The 21433-nt window shown below is 44.5% G+C and overlaps 1 protein-coding gene across 2 annotated transcripts in view; it reads right to left on the reverse strand.

Annotated features, from left to right (window-relative positions):
- Window positions 1–21433, reverse strand: part of LOC126471111 (myotubularin-related protein 14) — a 150443-nt gene that overhangs the window by 86630 nt on the left and 42380 nt on the right. For both annotated transcript variants that reach the window (XM_050099192.1, XM_050099193.1), the window contains exon 3: window positions 3420–3661. In XM_050099192.1, the coding sequence (XP_049955149.1) occupies window positions 3420–3661 (242 nt within the window). The remainder of the gene's footprint in view (window positions 1–3419; window positions 3662–21433) is intronic.

Consider the following 21433-nt stretch of genomic DNA (forward strand, 5'->3'; position numbering starts at 1 on the left):
ATGTGATACTCAAAATTTAGATTTTTAGTGCAAGAACCATACAAGTAAAACTTATTTTTCAATTTTCTGAGACTGTGTGATTACTGACTTTGCTGCTTTTCATGGAAAGGCCCTCAAATGCTGAGGGGTACACATGGTAAAAACTTCCACAGACTATTTAACAGGACCGTGGGGCTGAGGGGCATGAATACAGAGTTATCCAGTAAAAGAAAATCCTCCCTAGAGTTCTGTATGTCACGACCACCTTGGTACAGTATCTCACCCATTCCAGTGGAAAAACTGACAGCTTCCAATGGTCTTGATCCAACTAAAAACACAACAGCAATCTGCCATCAATGAAAGCTTGACAAATGTTTCATCTTGTCTACATTTGGCTACTGCTGATATGAGTAATGCTTACGACTGCATGTGTAACTAAATAAATAATTCTGTCAGATAAAACCAAGAATATCATTCTGGCAAAAAGCCAACAGTTTAAATGAATGTAACATTTAATGTGTCTCAGTGAATTCACAAATGTTGATTACGTGCAAGGTGGATGGGGCTGGTGAGTGAGTGGGTGGAAGGGTGGGGTGAGATTATTAAAAATCTACACATAGAAGCATGTCCAACAAACACCGGTGCTGAAATTAATATTCTGTTAAAAATAATTGCTGCCCCTGAAATTAGTCATTTTTCAGCTACATTTTGCCTTCACTTCATGGAAGCACCCACTGATCAAGTGTGATTCTACTGTAATGAAGTATTAATATTGTTTGCTTATCTCTTATGTAATACAAACTTTGTCATTGTTCTAGGCATTTTAAGACTGACTTCACATGTGAGTAATGCTTGCACAGTTATGTCAAATACTCAAAAATCTTCTCAATATTATCTGCACAGTTTACACTATCTACAATACATTCAGTGTTAGAGATTATGTCACCAAACGTCCTATAATGGATGGGCACGAGAAATGATTCTGGCACCCAACCTACAATACAAATGAGAATGTAGATCATGAATATAACAAAACTGCCATCACAATGCACATCACAGTGATTTGAGGAGTATATTGTAAGAAAAGAAACAATTATTGAATAAACTGCTGTAAAAACTGGAAAATTGTGATAATGAGCTCCACAATCAGTGCTACTGAACTTCTTAAATACAGCTCAATATTAATATTCATACAATCAACAGCAACATAAATTAAGTACAAAGGATAGTCATATGGTTTTTATCATCATCTCAAGAAAATAAAGTTATGTAATTTATACTTTGTTTGCAGGTACATGTCTGCATTCCTGGTACACGGTGAAACCACTGTGCCACAGTAGCATAGAATGTTGCTAGAGGAGCCAAAACTATTTAGTATAGCCCACTGATCAAACTGCAGTACCATGTGGTAAATCATTTTCTGCAGCTGAGGGGAAATAATGCTGCAGAAATCTGTAGTGAGTTGGTGGAAGTGTACACAACGATGTATCAACGCATGAAACAGGGGTTAGGTGGTGCAGATGTTTTCAGTATTGTCAAACAAGGTTGAGTGACGAAAAATGTAATTGTAGTCTATCTCTGCAATGAACCACAAACTGCAAGAGAAGTGGAGGCCCTGGTGTTCTAAGACCAGTGTTTCACAACTGACGTGATAGGAGAAAAAAGTGAAAAATTTGTCAAGGATCAATTTTCAACATCTCATACAATATTTTGAACATGATTAAGGTACCCATGTGGTGGTTTCATGGCTGCTCACATCCATTCAAAAATGCCCTTTAACAGAAACAGCAGCAAAAATGTTGCAGCTGCATTAGGTCAATCCAGACAACTACTTTAGCTGCCTAATCACCACAGACAAGTGCTGGGGGCATCATGATAAGAGAGACAAAGACAGAAAGCAAAGCAATGGAAACATGTATTCACCACTGTCAAGAAGGACAAAGCTCCAAATATCAGCAGCCAACGTGATGCATAGTGATTTTGGAATTGGCATGCTGTGGTGTTAACAGATTATGCTCAGAAAGAGCAAATTGTCACAGATGCATACTATTGAAATATCCTGATGACATTACTGGAGGCAGCCACAATGAATCACTGTGGGAAGCTGTCCAAGGGGAGTGATTTTTCTCCACAACAACACTCCAGCTCATTCTACACAAATGCTGCTGTTTTGGGCTACCAGCAAATATCTGCCCCACCCCGAATAGTCTCCTGACATGGAATCCACTGACTTTTCTTTTTCCTAAAATGAAAAAAACCATTGTGCAGCAGGCATTTCCAGAATGGTGAAGCATGATTTTTGGATGCGGAATGTTTCTTTAACAGCCAACATGCAGACTTCGCAACTAAAGTCATAAATGGCTGGGGTATGTTTTGCATAGCAGGGTGAACTGTAGAGGAGAATTAATACCATTACCAGGTTTCATGGTTACAGTTTTATTTATTTATTTTTTGAGGTAGTAATTTAAAGCTTTAACACCATCCCTTGAATTTAGATTTGGGAAAAGACAGTTATTAAGCAACTACCTGAGGGGACCAATCTGTAGGTAATCATTTGGATAGAATAAAGAAAAATAAATTAAATTAATTGGTTTGGGATATTCCAGCTACAGAACCTGCATCACCATGCTCTACGTGACTGACAAGAAAAAATGGAAACTGTGAACAGACAATCTATACTAAACACTTAGGGGGAATCATGCAGAGTAATCACTGAGACTACACAGAGTATTATTAACCTCTGATGTTGCCACTGTCTCATTACTCTTATGGTTTTACCCATGTTTTTCTAACCTCTCTTTTTGGTTTTACCTTTCACAATATCATCTCTTTCATCAAACTTGTCTTCACCTTCTGATGAAGACTGCACTTTAAACAATTTGTCTTTTCTTATTCATGTTACTGTTAACATTATTTCATCCACTTAAGTTTTGATGACCAGAAGTATTTTCTTCTTCTTGTTTAATATAATATAATATGTTTGCCGAGTGTGAATTCACCTACACAAAATCAATTACATATCTGAACTCCATTTCAAGAAACAGTACATACACTAAGCTGAAATGCACTTGGCAACAACTCCAAAGGTGAAATTATATTTCTCTGAAACAAAAACAATGTAATCAGCTAGTTTTATATTTCCTTCCTTCTTCACTGCTGCTTCTTTTATCATTTTTCTTAACTATTACTCTTCAACATCCCCAAATACAAAACATTTTTCTGCAGGCCACTTATTTTCTATCACAATACCAATGAAAGCAAAAACCTCTGGTACAGCCACACGCATATGATTTCCACATGTTATTCTCACTGATGATTAGCTTCTCCTCAACCCACTTAATTGTAACTTGAGGCCATTCTTTGAACAAGTATATTACTGTACATGGCAAATAAATGACGAGCTGTGAAGAAGAAAAATTTTAATGTTTTATAAGACTGACCTACAAATGTTTTTGCCATGATAGAGGATGACAGGTAGTGGGAAACGTGCCCTGCAGCGTGCAAAACGTGCCTTCCCTATCAGGTCACGCAGTTTGGCACTGTCATACAGACTTTCATATATAGTGGAGTTTTGGGTCACACCATTTGCTGATGTGCTGCAGCTCTGAGAATGTTCATATTCCAATATTATCAACTGGCTTGGGTAGTGAGCACTCAGTTCACCTCCAGCATTGCTGATAACCTGTGAAAGCACAATTTGACAAAGAAAAATAAGCAAATAAACCTTAAGTTCCAGAGAATGTGTAAGGGTCTGCTAAAAAGATGAATTTATGATACTGAGAATTAACACAGATGTCATTCAGCAAACATCCCAATTTTTCTTTTTCTTCTAACATCAATTACTCAAATCACTTGCATGAAATACTTGCATATATATACAAAAAGGCATGTTATTCTAACAGCAAATGATATGTAAAAACATGAGATGACTTACAGTTATAACAGATGAATACACTTAAAAAGTGTTACATAGCTTACATGCACATAAATTACAAACATAAAATTTTCTTCTAAAGTGTTATAAATGAACAAAGTGGCAATTTTTCTTGCAATCAATTATGAGAAAGTGTTATCTAAAAATGAAGAATCTGAAGAATTACTTAGATTTTCACTATGAATAGCAATCTATAGTATGGGTGTACGAGCATTATTTCTTGTGACATTTAAATTAAGCACTTCCAATAACTCACATCCATCACAGGTAGCTCATTACTGCAGATGGATTCATCTTAAAACTGAATAGATAAAAACTCACTCTCGAATTAGTTCTGTTGGTAAAAAAGCAATATCAGTTTCCCATCAGTTAATCACACAGCAATTAAATGTAAAAAGCTAATTCTGACATTTTGTACATGAAAGTTGTGTTTAAGGTAGAGAATTTTCATGTATGTGAAAACATAAGACTAGTTTAATAAATATGAAATACTTATATATTTGCTGAATTTCTATGGCAAACTTATCACAAATCAATGAATTCTCATGCCATACTGCACCAGAGGTGAACCTCTTCCCTGTCTATAGTCAGACACATCACTTTAATGTCTTTTTACTTAGAATTTTGTGCTCATTTTCTATTTCTGAAAGGTATTGGATAACTTTGCACAAAAACATCTGCATTGCCTCCTTAATGGAGCAGGTATGCACTACACAGGAAGCATCTACGTCACTAGTTGAGTAAGCTAAGTGTGAGCATATGAGTTTTTTTAGATAGGAGAAACCCCTGTACATGTCTGACAACAAATTATGTATCATAATTGCAGGGAGAAATGGATCAGCCACATCACTTCTATACTTTGAGAATAAGTTAAGGGTGTGTCAGAGGGTTCTTTTTTATTCTACTGTATACAGAGGTTGGACAAAAAATTTGGAAACACTGTGAGAAAGGCATGATTGAACATAAATATGTGTGGTAGCTAAGGCTGCAGGCTGCACTGTTGTATTTGACCACAAACAGAATCTGTGCAATATCCTCAATAAATCGCAACTGTCAGACATGGTCAGAGCAGTGCTCTGTGTAGTTGTGAGTGCATTATGTTGGAGCTAAGTGAATTCTAATGTGAGAAAATTGTTGCCACTCATACGACGGGTGCTTCCGTAACCAAGGTAACCGAAGTGTTTGGTGTTTTCGAGAGGCACCACATTGAAGACATACCGCATAAAGGGAAAGCAGAAAATCATCATTCACTAATTCACAATGTGCGTGTTAAGTGATTCTGATGGCCATTGAAGAGGAGAGTGCCAAAAAATAAGATGATGACAGCTGCAAAAGTCAATACAGAACAGAGTTGCACTTGTGAGCTGTCAGCACCAAAACAACACAAAGGAAGCTCCATAAGCAGGGAATTGCAGGGCTATCTGGGATTCCAAGGCACCCCATCAGTAATGCAAATGTCCATAACAGGAAAACCTTAGTATCTGAGGGCGATTTGGATTCCTCGCCTAGCCCGAGTACTGATAGGCAGAACACGACAGATATACTTAAGCTCCAGGTGACAGCTGCAGCTCACACCTATGTGGAGTGCAGCACCCACAACAAGCATGTGAGGTGGTGTCGCCTTCTGATGAGTGTTTACCGATTTAATGCAGCCCAGCGATTACAACCAGCCTCTTGCTAGTTCTGACGCCTTACGTATGTACCGTTGGAGAGCAGAGTATTTTGACCTTGCATGATTAACATTTTGGGATTTGGACTTTTCCCTGGATTGTGGTATATGCTTAGACAACTCAGATACACTCTGGTCTTGCGTTAGTTATTAATTCATTTCACCATCTCCACTGTCAGTGACCGTTAGAACTGCCGTTTCTTTACACCAGTCTCCTCGTTACCCTAGTGAGAGTAATTGTAAACTGTTGTTCTATCCACAGAGAGAAGGATAGAAAATTGATGATGACAACTTTCTCAACGTGCAACTCTTCCAGTATTGCACGGCTGCAAAGGCAACAACAGAGACAGCACCAGCAGCAACAGCAAAAAAGGCAGTGGGAACTCCAACAGCAACAGCAGACACAGCTGTAACAGCTTCTGCAAAACTGACAGAAGTCGGCAGGCTTACGATGGCTTGCTTCCCCACCGCCCTTCACTTGTTTTGACGAGGCGTACAAGACCTGGGAGGTCTATTTACATCATTTTGTTCTTCACTGGAGGGCAACTGAAATATCAGTGAGTGCTCTTACTGTCTTCTAGTAATAAACTGTACGAAGTGGTGGAAAACTTCTGCCCATATTTGGATCGTAGTAGTTTGACTTTTTTTGATGTATGTGGTGTGTTGACTGACTATTATAGCCACCAAATTCATGTTTAACTGTTGTATCCACATTGCCAATTTTTCAGGTGTACTGGAACTAGTGTATACAAGCCTCATGTTATTCCTCATTTGCATGTTCATATATACCATAATAAAAGCAAAAGTTAAATATTTTCAAAGAACAGCATTTAAATGGGAAGGAACATAATGCATTCTAATCTATATTTGGGTTATCCAGGCAATCACGTATCTCCATTAGAACAGGTGTGAAGTTCATAAATAAAAAACTATATTTTATATAATATTTTAATAGTTTTATTAATTTTTAGATAACTGAGTAGTAACACAACAGGTATAGTCATAAATATGTGTAAAATATATCAATTTTTTACTATATATGACAGAGTAAATTACTTAATGTTATACAGCTATGAAATTTTGCTGTTCATTATACTGGGAAGATAAACTTGGAATTATGATTTATTCACAAAGTCCACACGTTGTTGTTGTAATGCAACGCTCATCACATATTGGTTTTCTTACAACTTTTTCTTGTTTTGCTCTTCTTTTTGTTTGATTGAGGTTTGCATACAACACAGTCACCAACTATTTTCAGCCATCCACAAGCACCTTGTTTTGGCTGAGCCTCCACTTGTTCAGGAACCAGAATTTGAGGTCCTCCTATCACACACTCAATACCCGATTTCACAGAAAATTCTCTCATGCAACTAGGATCTGATCTAGAGACAATGGAAGACATTGCCAAATGTTTTCCCAGATCCAACAGAAACAGTCTACGTCTATGAGTCAAGTTTTTTTCCTTGAGGATTGTTTTCCGTATAAATAATGTATGCTGCTGAGCAAACATATCCAGAGCATTGTAAAAAAAAATGCTAGTGGCCATCTGTTTGTTGTTCTTTTTACACTGTAATGAGAGCACAACTTGCCCATATTATCAATGTCACGTTTGTGTAGTTATATTGATGTGTAAAATCTGGCTTTGAGAGAGGGCCAGAAGTGGATGCATCATAATGCATGGTGGATAAAATTAGAACTGCTTTCTTCTTCTCCTTCTTCTTTGGAATGTACGAACACAGAGAAATGTTATCTTCACTGAATCCAAATACAGATGACAGTTCTTCGGGTGATGAGGAAGGCTGCATTTCTGGTGGTATATAGTGCTTGTTTCTTTTCACAGTACCAACTATGGACAAATCCCAAGTCATCAACAGCCTTGCTCAGGGTAGAGTTGTGAAAAAATTGTCACTGACTACATTTTTGCCAGTACCTTCGAAATGGTAACATAAATCTTTTACTGCCCTCTTCCCTTCATTAGTTTCTGTTCTGGAGGCAGATTTACCTGTATAAATTTGGCCAGTTATTGGATAAGAATTTCATGAATCACAAACCCACCAAACCTTTGAGCCATATCTAGGTGGCTTTCAGACCATCTATTGGATAAATCTTGTCTTTCCTCTGTAAGGAAAAAGCTGCTCATCAACAGTGAGGCTACCAGAAGATATTTAGTGTTTTTATGAAGATTTGAATTTAGTATTTCAAATATGTCACACACTGCAGCAGCTTTGTCACTTTTCACACACTCAGCCCTAGTGCTCACATCATCAAATCTTATAAATCTGCCAATCTGCGAAAACTTGTTGAGGGATAAGCTTGCTTGATACAATGGGAATGCATTTGTTTCCCACATTTTCTTTGTGTGTTCAGTGTTAGAGAATGTTACTCCAGCTGCAATCAGTATACCAAGATATGCATAAAATTCTTAAGTTGTCAATGGCTTCCACTTTCGTTGCTCCTCCTGAATTGACATTATAGTTTGTGAATACCTGATTGGTCATCCTTCCTCACATGACCTTTTCCCTTTTTACCATTTACATCCCTCTGTCAATTGATTTGACCAGAGCAGACTTACTCCAGCTTATTGGGCAGCTACCTTACCCCTTTCTGCTGCTCAGTGACTTTAATGTGCACCATCCCCATTGGGGTTCTCCCATAATCTGTCTGAGAGGTGCCCTCTTGGCTGACTTTCTCAGTCAACTTACCCTCATCTTCCTTAACAGGGGAGCACCGACGTTCCTTTCACACTCCATGCACACCTATTCCCATTTAGACCTGTCATTCTGCACTGCCCAGCCTGCCCATCATCTTGAGTGGTCCGCTCTTTCTGACACATACTTGGGCGACTATTTCTCATGTGCTATCAGTTTGCTGACTCCTACCCTATGCCCGTGCACACCCAAATGGCAGCTTTCCTAGGCCAACTGGAGGCTTTACTTCTCCCTGGTGATCTTCAACGAACATTATTTTGTCATCCTGTTGGTTTCACATACTATTATATCACACATATATTCTGTAAAAATACTCTCAAAGTGTCTCTTGTAGAAAGAAGTTTTGTTGTACATTTGTTTTGTTTTAGGGTGCAAGAACAATTAGGGCATATGCGCCCATGTCAGTATTGTAGAACACGAAGAAAAAGAGAGGAATTAAAAATGAATACACGTTAATCCCAATCAATGGAAGAGAAACAGGTATAAACAGGGACACTGAGAAAGGTCTATAAAATACACCATAGAGGTACGAAGGTATTTAACTAAAGATTAAATGTCCTTCGCCATGTTGCTATGATGGATAAAAAGTTAAACGTGGTCAACAGCCCACGCATCGTTCGCTAAAATGGCTGATAACTCGGACACCAAACACAAATGAGAACATAGGTGGTTAAAAAACAAAGGACATTCCGTGAGGACTTGGCAGACTGTTAAAGGTTAAGGGCAATGAGCACGAAGTGGTGACGGTGCTCCACTTAACGAATGGCGATGGCTAAAAAGACAGTGCTTGATATGCAACCGCTAAAATTATCTTCTCCTGGCGAGAGGGTGGTGAGGAGGTCGTCCAGGCCACTGGGAGAGGCTTAGTAACGTGGAGTTTGTTCCATGAAGGGAGGACCAGAGGTGATGCCTAAGTGATACCACCACTGGCAACGGCAAGAAAGAGATCATCTGAGGGAATGTAAGAACTAGCTGGTTGAGGTACGAGGATGGCAGCCTTGGCAGCAGCGTCAGCAGCCTAGTTTCCTGGCAAACCAAAGTGACCAGGAACCCACATAAACATCACAGTGGCTCCATCACGAATGAGCAAGTGACAGCTTTCCCAGACCTGTTGCACTAAGGGGTGGGTGGTGTACAGCACCCACAGGCTTCAAAGGGCAATGAAGAGTGTTGGAGCAGATGACGCAATTGAAAAAACCCATGTCACCAGATGTACTGTGTGGCCTGATACAGGGTGAAGTGCTCTGCTGTAAATACTGAGCAGTGTTTTGGAAGCCGATACCGAAAAACATCTGTCCCAATGACGAAGGCACATCCAACACTATGGTCAGTCCGAGAGCCATCAGTGTACACAAAGGTACTATGCAAAGTTCCGTGCGAAGGTTGTGAAACTGAAGGTGATAAAGCAAGATAGGAGTAGTGTCCTTAGGAAGCGGATGACAGTCAAGGTGAACATGGGCTGCCACACAAAGTCACGGTGGTGAATGGTTCACACTCATTGGGAAAGTGGCAGGTAGTGTAAAGTTAAGCTGCTGGAACAAGAGCCGAAAGCAAACTTGAGGGGGTAACAGAGAAGAGGGACACGCCCCATACTGGTAATCAAAGGAGTCATCGAAGGAGGCGGCATAGGACAGCTGCCCATGAATGGCAGACAAACGGCATGCATAATTGCTGAGGAGAAAGTCACAGCAGTAGGATAGCAGTAGTTCGGCAGTTTCTGCATACAGACTCTCAACTCAGCTAGTGTAAAAGACGCCAGTGGCCAAACGGATGTCATGATGGTGGATAGTATTGAGACGGCATACGAAGGATGAACGAACAGATGCCTAAATGAAACATCCATAGTCTAGTTTTGAATGGACAAGGGACTGGTACAAACAGAGGAGTGTGGTTCGATCTGCTCCCCAGGAAGTACCACTGACGACACGTATCACATTGACAGACCGCACACAGTGGCCTGCCAGGTAAGAAATGTGAGAGGACCAAGAAAGTTGACTGTCGAGCATGAGCCCCAGGAATTTCACGGTTTCAACAAATGGAAGAGCAACAGGCCCAAGATGCATAGATGTTGGAAGAAGCCAATTGTGCCACCAGAAATTCATACAAATGGTTTTGTCAGTGGAAAAACGAAAGCCACTGTCAATGCTCCAAGAGTACAGGTGATAGAGACATCGCTGAAGACGCTGCTCAATGAGACAAGTCCGTAGACAACTGCAATAGATGGCAAAATCATCAACAAAATGGGAGCTGGAGATGCCTGGTGGGAGACAGGTCATTCATTATAGGGTTAATGGCGATAGCAAAGAGGATGACGATCAGAACGGAACCCTGAGGCTCACCTTATTCCTGGATAAAGGGATCCGACAAGGCAGAACCCACACGTACCTTGAAAACATGGTCTTATAAAAATTTCTGAAGGAAACAAGGCATACGGCCTCAGAAGACCCGCGTGTAGAGTGTATGGAGGATACCAGTCCTCCAGTAGGTGACATAGGTTTTCTCCAAACCGAAAAACAGAGCCACAGTCTGGGATTTTTGCAGAAAACGATTCACGACATGAGTGGGCAAAGTGACGAGATGGACAACTGCAGAATGGCACACTCAAAATCCACACTGTGCAGTGGTTAGTAAATTGCGAGACTCGAGCCACCATAGCAGCCAGGAATGAATCATACATTCCATCACCTTGCAAACACAGCTGGTGAGAGAAATGGGGTGGTAGCTAGAAGGAAGGTATTTGTCCTTATCGGGCTTAGGTATGGGTATGTCAGTGGCTTCACACCAGCATTTGGGAAACGTTTTGTTTGTTTTGGTTTTGGTTTTAGGGCGCAAAACTGCTATGGTCATTAGCACCCAGCCCGTGACTTAGGAAACAGTAAAAAACCGAAATTTAAAACCAGCAGCAATGGGAACAAAGTCATAAAATTGGAGAAACTAAAAGCAGAAGGAAGGCTTAAAAATCCACTACAGAAAGGGGTTGGTAGTCCCCAAAAGAAAGCTTCAAATGACTGACGTCATTTCACTGGCACTAATAAACTGGAGAACGCGGTCGGCTGAGCGCGTGTCATCTGCTAAAATCGACGATAGATCAGGCGATAGCTGTAGACGGGAGCGTAACGGATTAAAATAGGGGCACTCAATTAAAAGGTGTCTTACCGTCCACAGCTGAGAGCAGTGGGGACAGAGTGGGGGAGGATCGCCGCTTAAATGATGTCGATGGCTAAAAAGACAGTGCCCTATCCGGAGTCTAGTTAAAATTACCTCCTCCCGACAACGCGTTCGGGAGGAAGAGGTCCAAGCACAAGGAAGAGCTTTCACGTCCCGCAATTTATTATGGGGAAGTGTCGACCAATGTGCGTGCCATAAAAGAACGACACGACGACATAAAACGCTCCGTAGATCGGCGAAGGGAATCGATTGAATAGGTGGCCGAAGAAGAGAGACTGCAGCCTTGGCCGCAATATCAGCCGCCTCATTTCCACAGATACCAACGTGTCCCGGGAGCCAGAGGAACGCCACCGAGACGCCCCCCAGGTGGAGCAAGCGCAGACAGTCCTGAATCCGGTGGACCAGAGGGTGCACAGGGTAAAGAGCTTGGAGACTGAGGAGAGAGCTGAGAGAATCTGAGCAGATAACATACTGTATCCGCTGATGGCGGCGGATGTAGTGGACAGCCTGGAGAACAGCGTAAAGCTCCGCCGTATAAACCGAACACTGGTCGAGAAGCCGAAACTGATTTGGGGTGTCGCCAACAATATAGGCACTCCCTACACCTAACGATGTTTTCGAGCCGTCGGTGTAAATAAATGTGGCGTCCGTCATTTGTGCACATAGAGCAGCAAATGCCCGACGATAAACAAGTGGAGGGGTACCATCCTTGGGAAATTGACAAAGGTCACGGAGCAGGCAGATCCGGGGACGGAGCCAAGGCGGTGCTGTACCCCAAGTTGTCAAGAAGGTTTTAGGAAAGCGGAAGGAAAGAGAATGGAGCAGTTGACGGAAGCGGACTCCCGCAGTGGCCTGCATACCCTACATCAAAGGAGGCGTCGAAAAAAATGTCATGGGCTGGATTAGCAGGCATGGAAGACTGATGGCTAGCATAACGACTCAGAAGGACTGCTCGCCGATTGGACAGCGGAGGTTCAGCAGCCTCAGCATAAAGGCTTTCCACAGGGCTGGTGTAGAAAGCTCCAGACACTAAACGTAATCCTCGGTGGTGGATAGAGTCGAGACGACGAAGAATAGACGGCCGAGCAGAGGAGTAGACTATGCTTCCATAATCCAATTTCGAGCGCACTAAGGCGCGATAGAGGCGGAGAAGGACCACTCGGTCCGCTCCCCAGGAGGTACCATTCAGGACACGGAGGGTGTTAAGGCATCGCAGACAGCGAGCCGAAAGATAGGAAACGTGGGAGGACCCGCACAGTTTTCTGTCAAACATAAGACCCAAGAATTTAGTGACGTCTGAAGACGGAAGGTTGACAGGACCTAGATGTAAGGAGGGCGGAAGAAACTCCTTACGTCGCCAAAAATTAACGCAAATGGTCTTACTGGGAGAGAAACGGAAGCCGGTTTCGATGCTCCAAGAGTGGAGGCGATCGAGACATCCTTGAAGACGTCATTCAAGAAGGCTGGTCCGTTGAGAGCTGTAGTAGATCGCAAAATCGTCCACAAAGACGGAGCCCGAGACATCAGGAAGGAGACAATCCATAATTGGATTGATGGCAATGGCAAACAGTACAACACTCAGCACGGAGCCCTGGGGTACCCCGTTTTCTTGGGAGAAAGTAAGGGAGAGAGTAGTGTTCACCCGCACCCTAAATGTGCGCTCTGCCATAAATTCGCGAAGAAAAAGGGGTAGCCGACCTCGAAAGCACCAAGAGAACAGTGTGCAGAGGATGCCTGTCCTCCAACAGGTATCGTATGCTCTCTCCAGATCAAAAAATATTGCTACTGTTTGGCGTTTCCGGAGAAAATTGTTCATGATATAAGTGGAGAGAGCAACAAGATGGTCAACTGCAGAACGATGCTTTCGGAATCCGCATTGGGCAGGTGTTAAAAGACTGCGGGATTCCAGCCACCACGCTAAATGGTAATTCACCATACGCTCCAAAACCTTACATACACTACTCGTGAGAGAAATGGGGCGATAGCTAGAGGGGAGATGTTTGTCCTTTCCAGGTTTCGGAACAGGAACGACGATAGCTTCCCGCCATCGTCTGGGAAAAGTACTGTCGGTCCAAATTCGATTATAAAGGTGAAGGAGGTAACGCAGACTATGGGTTGATAAATGCAGCAACATTTGGACGTGGATACCATCTGGTCCTGGGGCGGAGGAGCGAGAAGAAGAGAGTGCATGTTGAAGTTCCCGCAAGGAGAAAACAGTATTATAGCTTTCGCGATTTTGAGAGGAGAAAGCAAGAGGTCGCACATCTGCTGAACGTTTCTTCGGGAGAAATGCTGGCGGGTAATTGGAAGAGCTCGAAATCTCAGCAAAGTGCTGACCCAACGAGTTAGAAATTGCGATGGGGTCCACGAATGTATCATGCACGACAGTGAGCCCAGAGACCGGGGAGAAACTAGGCGCGCCTGAGAACCGTCGAAGCCGACTCCAAACTTCCGAGGAGGGAGTGAAGGTGTTAAATGAGCTAATAAAGAATTTCCAGCTTGCCTTCTTGCTATCGCGGATGACACGACGGCATCGCGCACGGAACTGCTTATAGCGGATACAGTTGGCCAAAGTAGGATGGTGGCGGAAAATGCGGAGAGCACGTCGCCGCTCACGTATTGCATCACGGCATGCCTCGTTCCACCAAGGAACTGGGGGGCGCCGGGGCAATTCGGAGGTGCGTGGTATTGAATGTTCCGCAGCTGTAAGAGTAATGTCGGTAATATGGGTGACCTCATCGTTGACGCTGGGAAAGTGACGGTCATCGAATGTCGCTAGAGACGAAAAAAGTGTCCAATCAGCTTGGGCAAACTTCCAGCGTCGCGGGCGCATGTATGGCAGTTGAGGCTGCAGTCGAAGGACACATGGAAAGTGGTCACTTGAGTGTGTATCATCAAGGGCGAACCAGCGGAAGCTAGCGGAACAGTACCGACCGCAAGGTCCAAATGAGATAAATTTGTTGTGGAGGCAGATAAAAATGTAGGGACCCCAGTGTTGAGGCAAACTAGATCCGCTTGGTGGAAGACGTCTAGCAATAGTGAGCCACGTGGACAAGGATGTGGAGATCCCCAAAGCGGGTGGTGGGCATTGAAGTCCCCAACCAGCAAATAGGGGGGTGGAAGCTGACCAAGAAGATGAAGGAGATCAGCTCGTGCCATTGGTGTGGACGATGGAATGTATACAGTACAAAGAGAGAACGTGTATCCGGAAAGGGAAAGACGGACGGCGACAGCTTGGAAGGAAGTGTTTAAATGGATTGGGTAATAATGGTGAGTTTCATGGAGAAGAATCACGAGTCCTCCATGTGCTGGAGTGCCTTCAACAGAGGGGAGATCATTTCGGATGGACTGAAAATGAGGGAGAACAAAGCAGTCATGGGGATGCAGCTTTGTTTCCTGAAGACAGAAGATGACCGGCAAGTAGGATCGTAAGAGGATCGACAATTCATCCCGATTGGCTCGAATACCGCGGATATTCCAGTGGATAATGGATATAGGGTGGACAGAAAATGGAAGAATGTTACCAAGGTTGCCCTTAACTCAAAGACTGCTCAGAGCTTGCGACCAACAGCATGGAATGGCATTCAGCCTAAGGCAGAAGATCCTGATCCATAGGTTGGTCAGGAGCAGCTCCTGCCACCAGCGATCGGCCGGTTGACCGGCCACCAGCAGTGTGCCTCGGCGACACAGAAGACGGCCGAGGGCGATTTCCGCCAGGTGGTACTGTAGATGGGACACGCCTTGGCGGAGAAGGAGAGGAACTGGGTTTCTTTGTAGCCTTCTTGGAAGTATGATGTTTAGATGAAGGAGGAAACGATGGTTGTGAAGTTGCGGTACGTAAAAACTCTTCACGAGTATGCTCTTTTTTCGAAGTCTTGATGTCTGACTTTTGAGCTCGAGATTTAGCAGAACCCGATGAAGGGTGAGCCATATTGAGTGGGCAGGCGAAAGTGGTGAGGTTGAACGGGCGATCTTTGCGCTGGCCGATCTGACGACCGTGGCACTAAAGGTGAGGTCGCAAGTCTGCGTGGCTGCCTCCTTTGTTGGCCGAGGAGAAGGAAGGACAGTGCTGTATTTTCCTGTCTGAGGCACGGTGAGCTGTCGACTGGCAAATAATTTTCGAGCAGCAAAGGTCGACACCTTTTCCTTCACTCTTATTTCCTGGATGAGCTTTTTGTCCTTAAAAACGGGGCAATCTCGAGAGGAAGCAGCGTGGTCACCCATACAGTTGATGCAGCGAGGGGATGGAGGTGGACAAGCACCCTCATGGGCATCCTTGCCACACGTAACACATTTGGCCGGATTGGAACAGGACTGGCTGGTGTGATTGAACCGCTGACATCGATAGCAACACGTAGGGTTTGGGACGTAAGGGCGAACGTTAATTATCTCATAGCCTGCTTTGATTTTCGATGGGAGTTGAACTTTGTCAAATGTCAAGAAGACCGTGCGGGTTGGAATGATGTTCGTGTCAACGCTTTTCATAACTCTATGAACAGCCGTTACACCCTGGTCAGACAGGTAGTGCTGAATTTCTTCGTCAGACAATCCATCGAGGGAGCGTGTATAAACGACTCCACGCGAGGAATTTAAGGTACGGTGCGGTTCCACCCGGACAGGGAAGGTGTGGAGCAGAGAAGTACGCACCAATTTTTGTGCCTGGAGGGCACTGACTGTTTCTAACAACAGGGTGCCATTCCGTAATCTGGAACAAGACTTTACAGGACCTGCAATTGCGTCGACACCTTTCTGAACAATGAAAGGGTTGACCGTGGAGAAGTCGTGACCTTCGTCAGACCGAGAAACAACAAGGAATTGTGGCAACGATGGAAGAACTGTCTGTGGCTGAGACTCAGTGAACTTACGTTTGTGAGCAGACATAGTGGAAGGTGAGGAAACCATTGCGGAAGAATCCCCCATGATTACCGGCGTCTCCAATGGCGCGCTCCTTCCGGGGGGCCCTCACTGAGGGCACTCCCGCCTTAGGTGATTGTTCACACCTCAGGTCACACCTCCCGACAAACGGACGGAGGGACCAATCGGCACTTTCGGAAGGTATCAGCTCAGGTAATCACCCGTCCCTGGGCCTGGCCGTTACCAGGGGGTACGTACGTGTCCTACCTGTCTACCCGGGATGGGGAATTACGCGTTACACCGTCACCAGCTACGGATGGAAGTGCGTGGGTCGGCCTTCAGACACGCACAGGGAGGAAAAAAGAGAAAGGGAAAGGAAAGAAGAGGGGTCTCAAACGCCGCAGCAGAGAAAAGGGCAAAGAGAAGAGGGAAGGAAAAGAGAAGAACAGAGGAAGGACGAAGACTTGCAAGTGTAGAAAGCAAGGAATTTGTAACAGTTTCGAGCGTCCGTCTCCAGACGTAGGCACAAACCAAACTCCCAGAGGGGGAGAAAGGGAGGAGGGGGGTGGGGCGAAGATGGGGGACGGGGAAGGATGCGGAAAGGGAAGGTATGCAGCCCGGAAAGGAAGGATGGCCACATTAGCTTGGGGTCCCGTGCTCGCTACGCACGTGTCCACGAAAGAGTTGTGGACCCCCTGGGGGGGTTTGGGAAACGTGTCCTCCACGCATATTCAGTTATATGTTTGAAGGAGAAAGTGCTTGCTCACAAGAGAAAGGTGCTGCAACATCTGAATGTTATCATCATCTAGCCCTGGGGTGGAGGACTGGGATGAAGTGAGAGCATGATCTAGCTTCCTCACAGTATAGGCGGCATTGTAGCACTCACTATTCTGAAAAGAGAAGGGTATCGCCTGAGCCTCGTCTGCTCATTTCCGATGGAGAAAGGCAGGGTGATAGTGGGAGCAGCTCGAAATCTCTGCAAAATGGCGGCCCAAGGTGTTGGAGATAGCAACACTATGACACTGTTTGCTACGGTCAGGTTGGAAATTGGGGAATGGACCTTGGTCCCAGAGAGCCATTCAAGGTTGGTCCACACAACGAAAGAGGGAGTGGAACTGTTAAAAGAACTAATAAATGAAATGCAGCTAGCTTTTCTGCTATCCCAAAGAACATTACGACACTGTGCATGCGACTACTTAAACTGAATGCAGTTTGTCACCATAGGATGATGGTTAAAATGGCAGAGTGCACATCTCTGTGTGCGAATTACATCGTGGCATGCCTCAGTCAACAAACGGACTGGGACACAGCGCGGTAAAGAGGAAGTGCGAGGAATGGAACATTCTGCTGTGGTAAGGATAATGTTTGCAAGATATTCTAACTGGTCCCTAGTCACCACAAGTGGGGAAATAATGCTCGTTGAAGATCACCAGGGAGGAGTAAAGCCTCCAGTTGGCCTAGAAAAGCTGCCATTTGGGTGTGCACGGGCGTAGGGTAGGAGTCAACAAACTGATAGCACGTGGGAAATGGTCGCCCACGTATGTGTCAGAAAAAACGGACCACTCACTCAAGATAAAGGGGAAGCTGAGCAGTGCAGAATGACAGGTCCAAATGGGAATAGGTGTGCATGGAGTCTGGAAGGAACGTCGGTGCTCCCATGTTAAGGAAGATGAGGGTAAGTTGACTGAGAAAGTCAGCCAAGAGGGCACCTCTCAGACAGATTATGGGATAACCCCAATGGGGATGGTGCACATTAAAGTCATCGAGCAGCAGAAAGGGGTAAGGTAGCTGCCCAATAAGCTGGAGTATGTCTGCTCTGGTCAAATCAACTGACAGAGGGATGTAAACGGTAAAAAGGGAAAAGGTCATGTGAGGAAGGAAAATGCAGACTGCAATAGCTTGGAGTCAGGTAGTCAGGGAGAGGGGTTGACTGTGATCATTGTCCCAGATGAGCAGCACGAATCCCCCATGAGATGGAATGCTGTCCTCAGGGGAAAGGTCAAAGCTGACTGGAAAGAAATGTGAGAGCTCAAAGTGGTCGTAAGAATGCAATTTTGTTTCCTGGAGGCAAAGTACAAGGGGATGCTGCAATTCTAAGAGCAGCCATACGTCCTCTTTGGTGGATCGAAGCCCGTGAACATTCCATTGGAAGAGACACACAACGACAAAAAAATGAAGAGGTGTCACTGCGGCGGCTGGCAAGTGGGAGCCTGAGAAGACTTACTGCTACAGGGCACAGAGGCTGCAGAATCCTGCTTCATGAGATCTATAGATGCATCAGTGTTCTCCTTCTGCCAGTCTGCGGAGTCCAGGGCAGAAAAACGGTTGGTGGCATATACTGGCGACACATAGGTCGGCCGGGAGAGGGTATTACATTGGTTAGCACAGGACGACTCAGATGTTTGTTGGCAGGAGGGACATAAGACGTCTTTGTGGGAGTATTCCTTCTGTCCTTTCTGTCCTGCCAGTTGTGTAGCAGGTGACTTCGCTCCGTGTGGCGGAAGTTTGGTGGCTTGTTGCACAGCTGGAGGAGAAGACGGGGACACTACCATGACGCTGTGTGATTTCACAATTGTAGTGCTAAATCTGAGGTTGCATGTCTGCTTGGCCATGTTCGTGGAGCGAGATGTAGCAAGAACAGTACTGTAAGTGCCAGATGGTAGAAAGCACGTTTTCCGACTAGCCAACAACTTGCGAGCAACCGGGTAAGGCACTTTTTCCTTCACCTGGATCTCCTGGACAGCCTGCTCATGAGATAAATGGGACAATCTCGGGAGGAGGCATCATTGCAGTTGATACAGTGGGGAGAAGGAAGAAAACAATTGTCCTCATGAGCACCCCCACCGCAGGTTACACATTCAGCCGGGTGTTGACAGGACTCTCAAGTGTGGTTGTAACGATGGCACTGGTAGCAGTGCATCGGGTTCTGAATGTACAGTTGTACTGTGAAAACTTCATAGTCTGCTTTGATCTTTGACGGAAGCACCTCTCTATCAAAAGTGAGAAAAAAACGTGCGTGTTGGCACTAAGGAGGCATCTATCTTTTTCGCCACCCAATGGACTTTAATGATACCTTGATCAGAAAGGTATGTTTGGATTTCTGCCTCAGTCAGACCATCAAGAAGCCTAGCATAAATAACATTTCAGGGAGAATATAGTGTTAGATGGCCCTCGACACAAACAGGATAGCCACGGAGGAGTGAAGCTGCAAGCAGTTGAGCTTGAGATTCAGAAGTAGTCTCCAAAAGCAAAGTGCCATTTTGTGAATAAGAGCAGGATTTCACATGGCCAGCAACTGCATCAACACCTTTCTGAATAGTAAATGGATTTACGGTAGTAAAGGACTGACCATCTTCAGTATGTGAAACAATGAGGAACTGTGGTGCAGCTGGGAGGGTGTTTGAATTGGGAGCTTCATTCCATTTAAGTTTGGTAGACATGGACTACGAAGATGATGACTGGCTTATTGTGAGAAAATCCCCATGATTTCCAGCGTCTATGACGGCGTGCTCCTTCCGACTGCACACCTGACAAAGGAACCAATCGGTAATTTAGGAAGGTAGCAGCTCAGGCAATCACCTCTCCTTGGGAGCGGCCTTTACAAGGCGGTACATACAAACCCTACCGGTCAATCCAGGGCTGGCAATTGCGCGTTGCCCAGTCTGTCAAACACATGGGCTGGCCTTCAGGAGCGCACAGGGAGGAAGAAGAAAAAGAGGAAAGTCAAATGCCGAAGTGGAGGAAGGATAGGAAAACGGGAACGAAAAAAAGAAAGAAGGAATGAAAGACAGTGGTGAGACTGGTCTGATATTGGCGACTGAATATGCAGAACGCATTTCCAACAACAACGCAGACATGTTCCCCAAGGGAGGGGAAAAGGAATAACAAGAGGACAGACTTCCAGCACGGAAGGGAAAAGATGCTGCAAAGGGTGGGGTCCCGTGGTAACCAAGCATGAACCCGTCAGAGAAAGAGGCAAGACCCAGGAGGGGGGTGGTGATTGTACTTGTCGCACCAGCCCTTTCCTGCACAATATTATGCTTCAGCAACTTTCTTGTCCCAAAATGTTCCTCATGCCATTTAGTTCCATCTTCACCATGTACAATGTCATCAGAAAACACAATCACTTCACTGTTTTCATCAGCTCTGTCATTTTCATCACTTCTTTGACTTTCAACTTCAATATCACTACAAGCACCAATAGCATCTTCAATATCTGAAGTAGCAGCATCTTCCTCACTTGGAATCCATTCGTCTGAAGAATCTTCAGCACTGAAATCTGTAGTGTCAGCCTCTTCTGCATCAACAGTAGACAATAACTTTCTTATATACTCTTCTTTCGCTTCATAGCTTAATCTGCTGTATTCAGTTTTGGAGAGTTCGAGTTTATTATCCATGAGAATCCAGAACTGAGGTTTACAGTAGCAAAGCTTACACAATAATGAACAGTTCATAATGTTGTGCAACAGCAGCCAGCAACAAGTAGAATGCCTTGTTGCGATGATTTCGTATATACCAACAGCTGAGTGTTGCCAACTGTGACCGTACAACAACAAATTCACTGGTTTACCCCAGTAACCTGGTTATAGAACAAATTATAATTTTCTGAGTATAGACACAAGGGTTAACCAATGTGTTGAGCAACGAGAACAACCCTACACAGCATGAGCTGCTGACTTACAAGGCTTGGCACGCAAGTGTGACTTTCCCTGTGAACAATGTGGTGTGTCATATACAGACTTCTTGATCCGTGACATCATTATCTGCCTTGTTCCGGATCGAGACATTATTGTGAAAGCTCAGAGGTGTCTGATCCCACCTCAAGTGATATGTTAAAAATTGCCAAAGCTCAAGCAGTAACTTGTCAGCACAAGATCTGTTTTACGATTCTGAGCATGTCGAAGCTGTTTGTAGTCTTAGTCGCTGTTGTGCTCCACAATCAACTGATCAGTTCCAATCAATATCAGCAACTGAATTACACAGCACCCACTCATTCAGTAGTCTGGCGAAATGGGTTGGTTGGTTCGGAGTATAAAGGGACCAAACTACAGGGTCATCAATCCCTTTTTCCTCAAGCAAACAAGTCTCAAGGAAAAAACAAAGGAGTTGGGGAAGTAAAGG

The sequence above is a fragment of the Schistocerca serialis genome, chromosome 3 (assembly GCF_023864345.2).
Source record: "Schistocerca serialis cubense isolate TAMUIC-IGC-003099 chromosome 3, iqSchSeri2.2, whole genome shotgun sequence".
Taxonomy (NCBI): domain Eukaryota; kingdom Metazoa; phylum Arthropoda; class Insecta; order Orthoptera; family Acrididae; genus Schistocerca; species Schistocerca serialis.